Source organism: Nerophis ophidion, linkage group LG02 (assembly GCF_033978795.1).
Source record: "Nerophis ophidion isolate RoL-2023_Sa linkage group LG02, RoL_Noph_v1.0, whole genome shotgun sequence".
NCBI classification, from domain to species: Eukaryota; Metazoa; Chordata; class Actinopteri; order Syngnathiformes; family Syngnathidae; genus Nerophis; species Nerophis ophidion.
This window is the reverse complement of record NC_084612.1, coordinates 36,761,280-36,776,205: the sequence shown is the minus strand read 5'-3', so window position 1 is coordinate 36,776,205 and position 14,926 is coordinate 36,761,280. Positions and strand designations below refer to the sequence as shown.

At 38.8% G+C, this 14,926-nt stretch overlaps 1 protein-coding gene across 2 annotated transcripts in view; it reads right to left on the bottom strand.

Moving 5' to 3' along the window:
* Positions 1–4,433: 4,433 nt before the first annotated feature.
* galnt18b (UDP-N-acetyl-alpha-D-galactosamine:polypeptide N-acetylgalactosaminyltransferase 18b) overlaps positions 4,434–14,926 on the bottom strand; it is a 294,528-nt gene continuing 284,035 nt past the window's right edge. For both annotated transcript variants that reach the window (XM_061882872.1, XM_061882878.1), the window contains exons 10-11: positions 9,994–10,158; positions 4,434–4,704 (exon numbers count right to left, since the gene is read on the bottom strand). In XM_061882872.1, coding sequence (XP_061738856.1) covers positions 4,558–4,704; positions 9,994–10,158 — 312 coding nt within the window. In that variant the 3' untranslated portion in view covers positions 4,434–4,557. The remainder of the gene's footprint in view (positions 4,705–9,993; positions 10,159–14,926) is intronic.

Below are 14,926 nucleotides of genomic sequence, written 5' to 3'. Positions count from 1 at the left end.
AAATGGATGGATGGATGTATTCCGTTCATATTTACATCTAACACAATTTCCCAACTCATATGGAAACGCGGTTTGTAGAATCAAAATGAGCATACGGAGGAAACAATGTCAATATCGAGTAGGTTTAAGCATAATCCCTTACTTTTGAGAGCTGACCCACGTTTTCTTAACAAATATGGATCAAAGGTCAAACAAAAAGCATCGACTCCAACACTGTGTTTTGCTTCTTCTTTGGCTTTTTTGTGGCCATCATAAAAAAGTATCAGTTAAAACGAAGACAAAGCGTGTAACGGTAACCATAGAACCAGAACACATACTTATTAGGATGTAGGATGTCATATACTTTAGGGTTGCACGATATTTGCAGTATAGATGGTATAAATCTGGCCGACGATAGAGCTGGTAATACCATCGTTATATCGTGATAATGCATGCTGATGACACATTCTCACCAGGTCCTGCAAATGTGACAGCGACAAGCGAGCAAACACGTCCTCAAAGCGATGTAGCATGCGGCTAATGTCCCTACACAGTGCAAAACCACTTGTATGTCGGCAGTCCTCACCGCCATAGCGGCAAATAAACCACGTCTCCTACAAGTACGACAAAAAGCCAAACATGCTACACTATTCACTATAGGAGGATATGTTAACCGCTAACCGCAAGCTAGAGCTTTTGAATGGACACAGAGGTAGGTGGATTCATAATGACATTAATGATGCTAAGGGTAGTATGAGTATGTGGTCGATACTACAGTGATTAGATTGATATTTTTTACTATCAAAAATATATATATTTTGTCGTATTTATTATTGTGTACAAACTCGGGAACAAGTCACTGGAAACATGAGGGCTTTAAGGGGCAAACTCCAATAAATTAAAAACAGAGCCAACAGTAGGATATAATTTAAATATTTACAGTATTTGCTATTGTTAGATTGACATATTGTGTTTTTGTCTGATTATAATAGCATTCAAAATTTAAATCTTCAAAAATCTTGATCATTTTAAATATCAGCATTGATAAACTACTTGGCACTGGACCGATCCCCAAATAAAAAAAAAAATCTGTGGTATCACCCAAAACTAATGAGAAGTATCCAAATAGCATAAGAATAAGTGGTTATTACAGAAGTGAAGATAGAACCATGTAACCAGATAATAACAGTTAATTAACAAGTAGATTATTATTTGTTTTGAGAAAATAATGAAAACTGTAATGATGCAATATGTTAACATACACCTCAGCAGCCAAATTATGAGCCTTTATAACCAATTTTGAAATACTTCTATTATCATCTACATACCAAATATAATAATATAATATAATATATATAGTAAATGGATGGATGGATGGATGGATATATAATAATATATACATAATAATAATATATCACTATCACAGGAGGCGGCATCATGCTTTATTTTTCAAAATAGTTTGTAGGCTATATCGTCCATCCCTAAAGTTTGTTATAACTGGTGCGAAAATGAGGAGAGCAACTTTTTTTTTTAAGTACGCAATGACTTCAACAGTATACAAAATACATGTACTTATGACGAGAACATAAGACATAAGAGACAGTACAAAAATACTTCCCTGCTTCAAGTAATCCTTAATAGGTAAGTAGTTTTACTTTATTTTAGTTTTACTTTCACGACAGTAGCTAAAGTTGCTGTATATCACCGGCTAAAAATAAGACTAAAAAAAAAAAATATATATATATATATATATATATATATATATATATAAATAGAAGAACTTCACCAACAGCTAGCATATGTTGCCAATAATAGTTTAAAGAGGAACTGCACTTTATTTAGAATTTTGCCAATCGTTCACAATCACTGTGAAAGACAAGAGATTTTTTTTAATGCATTTCAATTCATATATAAAAGTCCAGCAGAGCCATTGTGAGGTCCTCTACTCTGCCCATAAAACCCAACAAAAAAAACATTTATAAAACCTGCCAACAATCATCCATTTATATTTTGTGACTTGAATATTAACAAAGTATGACTGATTTTGTTATTATAAGCACTAACGCAGACAAACTATTTATAGCGGCAACGTGATCTCAAGCTTGAGTGCTAAATTTGATATGATCGACTGATAAAACTTCTTCCGCGTTTTCTTGCTCGTGGGAGTTTATTGTAGGTCATAAATCATGCCTCTCACTTGCATAGTAGAAGAAGAAGGACATATTCCCACAAGTTGGTACACTTTGACAGCCAATTTAGACCCGGAAATGACGAGAACGGCTCAAAAAGACGCTTGGTTCCATCACCCTCTTCTTTGCGAGGATTAGGAGTCATTCTTCACCTGAATGGGAAAATAAGACCATCCTAGCAGTCGGCATCCTAATGAAAGCAGACATTTTACAGTAAGTGATGTATTATTTTGTTTGTTGGTTCTCATGAAGTCTGCAGTGAGTAATATTCAGTGATGAAAAAAAAAAAGCAAACGTTATGATGCATTTTAGAATTTAATGCGCCGCGTATGGTTAAAATGATCACAATACGTAAATATTAAATGTTATTATAAATGTGGCCGTTTACATATATACCTCATGTATATAAAACCTTAATGGAGGTGTTTTATAGGCAAAATAGAGCAACTCCCATAGGCTTCATTGTAAGCAGACTTTTGAAACACATTTATTTAATATGTAAATAGCATTAAAAAAATGTCTTTCATGATTGTGAACGATAAGCAAAATGCCCCAAAAAAGTTTAGTTCTCCTTTAAAGGCCTACTGAAGTGAGATTTTCTTATTTAAACAGGTATAGCAGGTCCATTCTATGTGTCATACTTGATCATTTCGCGATATTGCCATATTTTTGCTGAAAGGATTTAGTGGAGGACATCCACGATAAAATTCGAAACTTTTGGTCGCTAATAAAAAAGCCTTGCCTTTACCGGAAGTCGCAGACTATGACGTCACATGTGTGATGGCTCCTCACATCCTCACATTGTTTATAATGGGAGCCTCCAACAAAAAGTGATATTCGGACCGAGAAAACAACAATTTCTCCATTAATTTGAGCGAGGATGAAAGATTTGTGGATGATGATATTGATAGCGAAGGACTAGAATTTTTAATTTTTTTAAATAAAGTTAAAAAAAATAAAAGGCGGTTGCATTGGGACGGATTCAGATGTTTTTAAACACATTTACTAGGATAATTCTGGGAAATCCCTTATCTTTCTATTGTGTTGCTAGTGTTTTAGTGAGATTAAATAGTACCTGATAGTCGGAAGGGTGTGGCCACGGGTGTCTTGACACCAGTCTCTGAGGGAAGTCGACGGCAGCTGCATGGACGGCGCAAGCTCAGCTGATCTCCGGTAAGAGGCGACTTTTTACCACAATTGTCTCATCGAAACCTGCCGGTTGACAAGTGGTCGGGATCCATGTTCGCTTGACCGCTCTGATCCATAGTAAAGTTTCACCTCCGGGAATCTTAAACAAGGAAATACCGTGTGTTTGTGTGGCTGAAGGCTAAAGCTTCCCACCTCCATCTTTCTACTTTGACATCTCCATTATTAATTGAACAAATTTCAAAAGATTCAGCGACACAGATGTCCAGAATACTGTTTAATTGCGCGATGAAAAGAGACGACTTTTAGCCGCAAATGGTGCTGCGCTAATATGTCCTCTACAGTCCGTGACGTCACGCGCACGCATCATCATTCCTTGACGTTTTCAACAAGAAACTCTGCGGGAAATTTAAAATTGTAATTATGCACCTGGGGATAGGTTGATTGGCAACACTGAATTGGCCCTAGTGTGTGAATGTGAGTGTGAATGTTGTCTGTCTATCTGTGTTGGCCCTGCGATAAGGTGGCGACTTGTCCAGGGTGTACCCCGCCTTCCGCCCGATTGTAGCTGAGATAGGCGCCGGCGCCCCCCGCGACCCCGAAAGGGAATAAGCGGTAGAAAATGGATGGATGGATTTAGTAAACTAAAAAGGCCGTATTGGCATGTGTTGCAATGTTAAGATTTCATCATTGATATATAAACTATCAGACTGCGTGGTCGGTAGTAGTGGGTTTCAGTAGGTCTGCAAAAGAACGCATTTAACAAATACATGTGGACATTTGTCACAATTAGTAGTTGAACTTTCAAAAATTGTAGTTGGGACCAAATAAGATGACTGGCGTTGAGGCATACATACGGTATGAACATACCGTTGTGCATGTACATGCACAAAAGGAATCTTTGAGAAAGAAATGATAACAAAAAGCTGCTACGGTTGTTGTTTTGTTTTGCTAAGAAACCAGCGAGGTAAATAATGGACTTTTGCAAACACTGTTAGTGACCTAAAACCCTTCAAATAATGTAAAATTTTAAAATGTTTGTTTGATGTTGATTGAAAGAGTGATTCTATTTCCTTCAGGAAAATGTAAACATTGGAAGATGTACCTTCATCAGACAGGTTCTTTGTTTTTGTTTATTGACTGGAAGGTTTCTAAGAAGGTTATTTCCAACTTCCAAGCTGTCTGGAATGCAGCATTACACTTGCAGACACTCACACATTCACACAACGTAAGTCCTGTGTGTTCATAGTGAACTGCTGTACAACACGTTTGTGATGAACCATTTCTGTTCAGTGCACTTCTGCAAAACCAGTTTGTAGCCAAACTCATTGTCAGTGTTCGCTACCAGCTCCAGGCACCTCTTTGATTTCTTGTTCTGGATGGATCCTCCCTAAAAAGATGAAAGCATGCTGGTTAGAATCGTGCATCTCTTTGCAAAACAGATCTGCTGTCTCATTCCCAACGCCACCCTTACTCGGACTACCACATATTTAAACATAACAAAACATGTCATATAAGCACATTTTGTTCATTTGAAAATGACCTATTTATTATTACATTCAATTTTGTGTATTAACAAGGATTAAAAGGGACAAGACGTTCTCTCCATCTGACATATGATGCCATGTTAGAGTTGTAATGGTACACTACAACTCCTGAATAATGGGCGTTTCAAAACTGCTACAGCTGCAAAAAAACAGTTTTGATTGATTGATTGATACTTTTATTAGTAGATTGCACAGTTCAGTACATATTCCGTACAATTGACCACTAAATGGTAACACCCGAATAAGTTTTTCAACTTGTTTAAATCGGGGTCCACGTTAATCAATTCATTCAGTCCTTCTAGGATTTTGCAAAAGGTTTTCAGAAAGATGCCGCACAAGTTGCAAGGTTTTGAGGTCTTTTTTTCCCCCCAACATTACATCAGTTTGTGATTTTATGCAATATTGATGTTTTTATATTACAGACTTACAGGAAGACACTAGGTGGCAGTAAGAGCACATACTCAGAGTTCTTTGTCAAATTGCTGTACAGTTTTAATTAATTGGAACTAACAATAATAACAATTATTTAACGACACCAAAAGCTTCCTTTTTGATTGCTGTCGGCTCTGTCGTCCACAAGTTGCAAACAATTTGTATCAATGTTTTAAGTGTTCCTTGTAACTTTAATCTTAAAAAAAAACAATTTCAACAAAAAGTTGTCCTTGTTTTATACCACATAGATTTAAAAGTAGACACAACATGGCAGTGGAAGCACACACTAAGAACTCATTGTTAAATTACTGTTCTGTTTTAATTAAATATTGCAAATAAAATTAATAATCCATTTTTGTTATAGATATAAACACCACCAAAGTCCTCCGTATTTTCTGCTGTCTTTCTTCCATATATTGCGTACCAGTTACATTTTACGCTTGAAAAGTGTTTGTCCATCTTCACCATTCATTTATGCTCTAACAAAGGGGTGTCAAACTCAAATACAGAATGGGCCAAAATTTTAAACTGAACAAAGCCGCGGGCCAAGGTTGAACAAATTAACCTTTTAATAGGGACCCAAACAAGTTTTGCATTGAATATTGAACAAGCGAGACTTATATAACTTTATAGTGACATGCAAAACGTAGTTTCAAATAATACTAATAATTTAAAAATAGCAATGGCATATCAAATCAAATTTAGATAGAAATTGAATGCCTCTTTTCTATTTGCAGCCGTCTCAGGTAAATATCAAAATAAACTTTTCCCACAGGCTAATAATAAATTTTTATATTGTAGCGTCCAGGAAGAGGTAGTGCTGCAAGGGGTTCTGTGTATTGGTTCTGTTGTGTTTATGTTGTGTTACAGTGCAGATGTTCTCCTGAAATTTGCTTGTCATTCTCGTTTAGTGTTGGTTCACAGTGTGGCGCATATTTGTAACAGGCTTAAAGTTGTTCATACAGCCACCCTCAGTGTGACCTCTATGCCTGTTGACCAAGCTTGCATTGCATTAGCGTGTGTGTTTGTAAAAGCCACATATATCATGTAACTAGGCCGGGACGCTGTTTCTACGTCGGAAAAGCAGACGTGACGAAAGGTTTTAGAGGACGCTTGAGGCAGTGCCTTTAAGGCACGCCCCCAATATTGTTGTCCAGGTGGGAATCGGGAGAAATTTGGGAGAATGGTTGCCCCCTGTGATTTTCGTGAGGCGCACTGAAATGTGGGAGTCTCCTTGGAAAATCTGGGGGGGGTTAGCAAGTATGAGTATTAGTGGTGAATGCGGTGTTACAGCGACACCGCCGCTGTATAATACCGGCGGGCCAGCTCTAATGTTAATTTGATATTGCCTCAAGGGCCAAATGAAAATACACGACGGGCCAAATTTGACCCGCGGGCCAGAGTTTGACACCCATGCGCTAACACATTAAGAGCAATTGTAAACTGTTGAGCGCGATTTATACCGCAAATCTTAGTTGGTAAATGAGCGACGATGAGAGATTACCATCACACTTCAACATCTCCAACATGTAAATGCTGCTTCTCTGCTAAGTCAGCACTGCAAAAGGGAATATGTTTCCCAATTGTCTTACCCTAGATAAACAAACATTAAATATATATTTATATTTATAGAGGAAGTATCCATACCAGTTCGTTTTCCTAACTAGTTGTCAAAACCGTCTGAATTATTGATGGATGATTTTTGACAAGATGTGTTCGAACCTTTCTGCTGAATCTCAGTCTCCCTCACTAAATTATGCATACTTAACTTACATAATAGTGACAAAACACTACAGCTTATGCTCTTCTGTGAATACTGTTATGTATTTTTTACAAGAAGTTGTCAGAGTGTATTCAAAAGAATTTGTGTACATTCATCAAGAAAACATAGGACTCCCAGCGTCTTTGTTGAGGCTCTCTTTGCAAGGCCCTGAGCTATTTGCCGAAGTGGGGACATTTAAAAAAAATAATTGTAATTTCCATTTGTCTAAGGGCAAGAATTTTGTGGCTCTTAACAAAGATTTAGTTTGAGGCCCAATTTAAGTCTTGAATATTACTTATTTATTATTGTTATAGGGTCCTGGAGGGCCCAGACCCGACCAAACCTAACTTCACTGACCTACATTCACGCACGTATATATATATATATATATATATATATATATATATATATATATATATATATATATATATATATATATATATATATATATATATATATATATATATACTTTTTATTTTTTAAATTTTTTTTTAAGTCTGCCCTATCTAATCCCTTTTCTACCGTTTGTTACTCCCGGTGTCTTCTAGTCGCTCGGGCAAATCATATTGTCTAAAAATGCATTTTACCATCGATAAGGTGACATCATTGCGCTATATATATAGAAATATATACATATATATACATACATATATATATATATATATATATATGTAAATATGTATCTATGTATATATATATAAATATGTATAAAAATATGTATATATATATATGTACAGTATATATATATATATATATATATATATATATATATTAAGACAATAGTGAATATAATTTAAAACCATTTCACATCCATACTGAAAAAAAACACACAAAGACATAAAGGAAAATCAGAGGGCCAGAATTAATTTTAAGTATATGAATTAATTGACTGCTTTTCACATTGGAAAAGAACATGGTTGAACTAACTAAATACACCAGAAGCCTATCTATTGTAAAATAATTGTAAAAAATATTAGCAAATATAACAGCATTTTTTCCCCACATTTTCCATTGAAGTGTTTTCTTGCCAGAGGTGCAGTGTGCTTCATATCAAATGTTTTCACCTAACAACAGCAACATCCAGAATGTCAGCAATGGTAGAGGAAAGCACAACAATATATTCTTTGTAGGGGCAGTTAGCATCTCTGCTAAAGCTAAATGTTTAACTTTTGCAGTGTTTTTGTGGCTGTCAGAATTGAGCAAACCGATAAAAACCTCTACAGTACAACTGTATCTGCACAAAGTTGTGAAAATCCGAGAGTGCAGACAGTTTGTTTAAAAAGAAAGAAGGTGAAAGCCCAGTTTGCCCCAGAAAGAGGGCAAATTATCAATAAACTTTACTGCCTGTTCTCTACAAAAACTACAGAGCAACTTGTTAAGGGAGACTAATATGCTATCCTTCTCATCATTGCATCCTGCAGGCAGGGGGGCAGAGAAGTACTCAATTCCGAGACATCTTTCTAGCGAGATTACAAGTCCTAGCTATGTTCCCCTTTTTATTCTCTGACTGTCTAACCTAGTGTCATTGGAGCCAACGTGTACAACTATGTTCGCGTAGCTAGGGTTGAGATTAGCCTGTCGTACATGTTGACTAGCTTCAATGTCAGGTGCTCTGGCCCCGGGAATACACTTATTTATGGCTGGTTTACAAAGCTTTATGTTCTGGATGATGGAGTCCCCTATGACTGAGGTGGGGTGTCCTGTAGACTGGGGTGTAGGATCAGTTAAACGGCTACATCTATTATGGGTCTCAACCGGTTCACTGTGGCTTGTAGGCTTTATAGGGCTGCTACAAGCTGTGCTAGTCAGCTCGCTACAGCTAACGCTAGCAAACATGTCCCTAGCATCTAAAGTTAAGAAATTACTCTGCTCTAATTGGTGGATGCGGTCCTCTAGTAGGGCCAATCTATCCATGAGAATGGTGCAATTGGTTGATTGATTGATTGAAACGTTTATTAGTAGATTGCACAGTACAGTACAGATTCCTTACAATTGACCACTAAATGGTAACACCCGAATACGTTTTTCAACTTGTTTAAGTCGGGGTTCACGCAAATCAATTCATGGTAAGAAGGGAAGAGCAAGAAGAGCAGGGAGCCATACTCACGTTGGTTCTTTCACTTAGTCGAGTTCTTGCTGTCTTCGAAGCTATAGGCGAGGGAGCAGACACTTTTGGAGCATAGTTGTTTTCGATTGAGACTAGTTTAGCTTTATTAGCTAAGTCGCTATCCAGCTGAGAGAGTGGGTGCTTTGTACGTTTTTATAAGGCTACTAAATATGCTGTATAACACAGATAGTAATATAGTACTTAGCTTTTTTGCAACACCAGATTGTATGCAACCACCCATTCACCCAGGGCCATAATAACACATCATTAATATTATTAAATAAGTAGTACATCACCTTGGAGTTAAGGGTTCCCCTGTCTTTAAAACCCAGTGATACCTTTGTTTCGAACTTTGAGCAAGGGTCCGTGAACGCACCAAAAATTCCTCCAAAATTTGGTTTATTGACAAGCAGATTGAACTCTCTTCACAAAGCAAACAAACACTAGCTTATCACATCAGTCATTTATTATGTTTACTAGAGTGTTTTGAGGTCAGCCCCTGATAGCTCCAAACTGTGTTTTGAAGAATCCAAATAAAGGGAAGTGTTAGGGATTAAAATGGATTGCAGTTACCTGAATATAAGACAACATTTCAACAAAGACAATATTTTACGTACTAATGTTTACAATATTAGTAAAATCGCAATTTGTAGATTACAATAAAAATAATATCATATTTCTTAGCTGCTCGACCGGTGTGTGAGTGTATTGCGCCGCCTGCTGCTTTGTACAGATTCTGATACAGGTCTAGGGACCAGATTTATTGTGTATTTATAACCAATTTTTAATTGAATGGTCAACTTAAAGTTAATGCTAAACATTTGTGGTCACCTGAGTGAAGAGCCAATTTAGTTTCATGCGTTTTGCTGTGGCGTAGCCACACTCGATGAGGCGTGGTCTGCTGTTCACGTCCACCAGGCACTTGTTGTCGTCGTCATCGATGGTGGGACTGAGAAGGCCCACCAGGAGCTGCTGAGTACTGGTGTAGTACACATTCTGCAAGAACAAAACAACCTGCTCTCAAATGGACTGTGCAAACAGACAAACACTTTTTCGAGCTTATAAAACAAAAGCAGTGTCGGGTCAAGTAAAGATCGGGGCTAAGGCTACAAGCTGGAAATGTATATATTTTTAAAACATTTTTTCATCGACTTTTTTGGACACAGAGTTAACAGAAATACAATACAATACAAATCAAATATATATTTTTTCCCCCACTCAAAAAAAGAATACACAAGCAGCCAAATAGGTACAGGCAAATATTGATTTAAAGCCACAGACAACTTTACTTTCGAATGGTCCCAACAAGGTGCAGCAATACACAAAAGCAAACAAAAGGCTCATTAATCATCAACAATTCAACTTGTCTAAATTGGGGCCAAACTGGAGATCAGTCTCCTTTACATATTTTAAGAAAGCAGCCCATACTTCTTGAAATTTTACAGAACAACCATTCAATGTCAGCCAAATTTTCTACAATTTAAGGAAATAAAGACTATCTCTGATCCAGCAGGTGTGGTACGGAGGTGCTGCAGCCTTCCATTTAAAGTACCAATAATTGTCACACACACACTAGGTGTGGCGAAAATATTCTCTGCATTTGACCCATCACCCTTGATCACCCCCTGTCCTGGGCATGATGTTAAAGTGCATCAGCAGTGGAGGCTCCTCCATGGGGTCTTGGGGCACTAGGAGGTTAACCCCTTTAGTACTGTTACCCCAGGTGGCCCTTGGCAAAGGCCTAGTACCTGACTGCCCCCTAACCAGGGATACGGTAAAGACCTCAACAGCAGAGCAGGCGGAAGACGGTAGATTTAAGAACCACCACAATGACTGCGATGGCGGAAGAAGGCACCCCAACATCCATGTGGGCCCAGTTATGGGGAAATAACAACCCAAGACTTCAACGATGGAACAGGCGGAGGATAATTGCTAAACATATGGAGCATCACAACGGCTGGGATGGTGAATGAAGGCTGCAGCAGAAAAGGGTACCCAGTCGTCTTGGACTCCATGCCACTGGACCCTGCCCCGGATCTGTCGAGGATCGTGTGGTGACTATCTTTGCACCAGTCTCCCCATATTAAAGGGAAACATTATCAAAATTTCAGAAGGGTTAAAACAAATAAAAATCAGTTCCCAGTGGCTTATTTTATTTTTTGAAGTTTTTTTCAAAATTTTACCCATCATGGAATATCCCGAAAAAAGGCTTTAAAGTGCCTGATTTTCGCTATCTGTAAATCCACCCGTCCATTTTCCTGTGACGTCACTGTGTGACGCCAATACAAACAGACATGGCAGATAGAACGGAAAGATATAGCGACATTAGCTCGGATTCAGACTCGGATTTCAGCGGCTTAAGCGATTCAACCGATTACGCATGTATTGAAACGGATGGTTGGAGTGTGGAGGCAGATAGCGAAAACAAAATTGAAGAAGAAACTGAAGCTATTTAGCCATATCACGACAGACAACGAATTCGGTGATCGCCTTCTAACCAACGATTGCATCTTTTGACCACTGGAGCAAATTAAATCCGTCAATTGGTAAGTGTTTGTTTGGCATTAAATGTGGGTGGGGGGAAAGGCTGAATGCAAATATAGCTACAAATGAGGCATAATGACAGCTAGCCTAAATAGCATGTTAGCATCGATTAGCTGGCAGTCATGCCGTGACCAAATATGTGTGATTAGCATACAAGTCAATTACATCAACAAAACTCACCTTTGTGATTTTGTTGACTTTATCGTTAGAAATGCATCTGCTTTGAGTGTCGCAGGATATCCACACATCTCTGTTGTAGCATCGCTATCGTCGGTAAAATGTGCAGAACAAATGAGGGACATTCGCATCTTTTGACCACTGGTGTATTTGAATCCGTCGATTGGTATGTGTTTGCTTGGCATTAAATGTGGGTGGAGGGAAAGGCTGGATGCAAATATAGCTACAAATGAGGCATAATTATGCAATATGTACATACAGCTAGCCTAAATAGCATGTTAGCATTGATTAGCATGCCGTGACCATTAATATGTCTGATTAGCACACTCCATGTAAGTCAACTTGAATCCGTCCCTGTTCATGTTGTTACACCCTCCGACAACACACCGACGAGGTATGATATCTCCAAGGTACGCAAAACAGTCGAAAAAACGGAAAATAACAGAGCTGATTTGACTTGGTGTGTGTAATGTGTTTGAGAAAATGGCGGATTGCTTCCCGTTGTAACGTCACGAGTGATAGGTCTTTGCTCTGACAGCGAACAATTGAAAGGCGTTTCAATTGCCAAATTCACCCTTTTAGAGTTAGGAAATCGGTTAAAAAAACGTGGATTTTTTTCTGCAACATCAAGGTATATATTGACGCTTACATAGGTCTGGTGATAATGTTCCCCTTTAAACAAAGTCACGCACAGGCATCGTCCATAAAGGGATACATCCCTACCAGGAGGATCGTCATACTCGCTTCGAGTGACCGCTGATGATTTAAGCACAATAAGTGTTCTCGCTAACAAAGTAGTAAATGCCACTAGAATCTTTTGGGATTTGCAAAGAGAAGGTGACAGCGGGAGTACCCCGAATAGTCCACTTAGAGGATTTGGCTCAATACTTACAAGCTGGAACTATGAATGCTGCACTTCAGGCAATAATGAACAATATTAGATATTCCACTAATTTAAGTTTATAACAGTCATTATCCTCATACGGGTTAATTTTGTTCCTTGAGGAACCCCTCTCTGGACTCCAACCATTGACGTCTATCTTAAACAAGTCTCTGCCAAGTGTTGTGTAAAGTCAAATCCATTTTGTTTTTGATCGTCCTTTTGGTCTTCTATGTTCACGAGGAGTCCATTCGGTCGTTCTAATGGTCCACCGATTATCTCGTTTTCTGGCCACATGTCCTGCCCATTTGTGTTATGATGTCTTAATGGCAAGATATATATCAGTGACTCCTGTTTTATGTTGGGTACAGATGTTAGTTCTTCTGTCATTTAGAGTGATGCCAAACATGATTCTCTTCATCTTTCTCTGTGCCACTGCCATGAGTACAGTTTGGCTTGACATGAAGGCCTATGTCTTGCTGCCTTATATTATCACAGGGTGTATGTACGTATTACAGTAAATACTTTTCTTTTAGTTGTCATACTTATTTGTGGGTTATTCATGATCTTTTTCCCCCAAAAGAAGCCCATCGGAGTCCTATTCTTTTGTTTTATCTCTGGCAGCAGGTCTCCATTGTTTGTTTCCATCTTACCAAGATAGATATAGCTGTCAACTTCTTTGATAATGTTTCCATCTACAGCGATTGGTGCCCTGGTAGAGTACTTACTCAACATTACTTTGGTCTTTCGAAGGTGCATGTTTAGGCCCACTGGTTTGCTTTTGAGGTGGATTTAATTCAGCATATCATTCAGTTCTTGATATTATATCATCAGCAAAAATCTGATGAGTTTGGTATTAGGCATTCATATTGACTCCCTTTCCTTCCAAATTGATACTGTTGATAATAGCATCTTGGATACAGGCTGTGAAGTTTTGGCGAGACATTGTCGCGTTGTCTGGCTCAAGGTTGATCTTATTGCTATCTCAGTGCAATGTCAATGTTGGACCGAGACGTATGCTGTGTTAAATCCTTATTTTTTGAGTTCAGTAAAAAGTCGGTAAAAGTTGATTGAGTGTAATGCCTTTTCATAGTAGAAAAAAATTCAAAGCAAAGTGGGATGTTATATTCACTAGCTTTCAGTCTGAATGTGGTCAATAAGTAGAAAAGGCCACCTTGAATCCAGCTTGTTCTCTTGGTTGGTGACTTTCTAGGGCTCTAAGCATCCGTCTTAATAAAACTTGTGAGAATATTTTATATGTAACAAGTACAAAACTGGTCTATATGTTTTTTCTTTTAGAGGTCTGCAGTGTCTCCCTTCTTGTGGTTGAGTAGGACTGATGCATTTGTCCATACATCTGGGACTTCCTCACAAGAGAGGCACTTGTTAATAAGCGCTGTAAACGTTTTGACGATAGGTTCACTACCCTGTTTTAGTGTTTCTGCAGTAACACCATCTTTTTTTTTTTCCAAGATGGCGCGCACGGACGCAGCGGCTTACGGCTCTCCATTTCAGTGCTCTTTCCTCCTTCTTTTCTTCTTTTTTTTTTTCCTTTTGTGCACCACCTGTACTGCAAACACCCGGTACACCCGCCAGTCACTCTTGGTATATCAGGAACTCGCACCAGATGTCTGTTTTGAGCGACTTTCACCATGAGCACAACATCCCAGATGACATAGCAAGAGCACCGGGCTCTCCGTGGTTTGTTGTCGGGTCTGGGAAAGGGAGCAGAAGCGTGGCCGCAGGTCCGGCGTCTTGCTCAGGCTTAGGAAACAACCCCACAAGCCACCTCTACCGAGCCTGTTCCTCTCCAATGCCAGATCCCTCGTACAGAAGATGGACGACCTGGAGTTACAAGTCGCTGGAAACCGCTATGTTCGGGACTGTTGTGCTATGATTATCACCAAAACCTGGCTTCAGCCGGAAATACCCGAAGCTAGCAGGCAGCTAGCCGGCCGCACTCTGCTCCGCTGGCTCTGTATTTACGTGCATGAGAACTGGTGCAACAATGGGACAATCATTGAACAGCACTGTTGCCCGGACAAGACTCCTAGGTACTTGAACTCCTCCACTTGGGGCAGGGTCTCCTCCCCAACCCGGAGATGGCACTCCACCCTTTTCCGGGCGAGAACCATGGACTCGGACTTGGAGGTGCTGATTCTC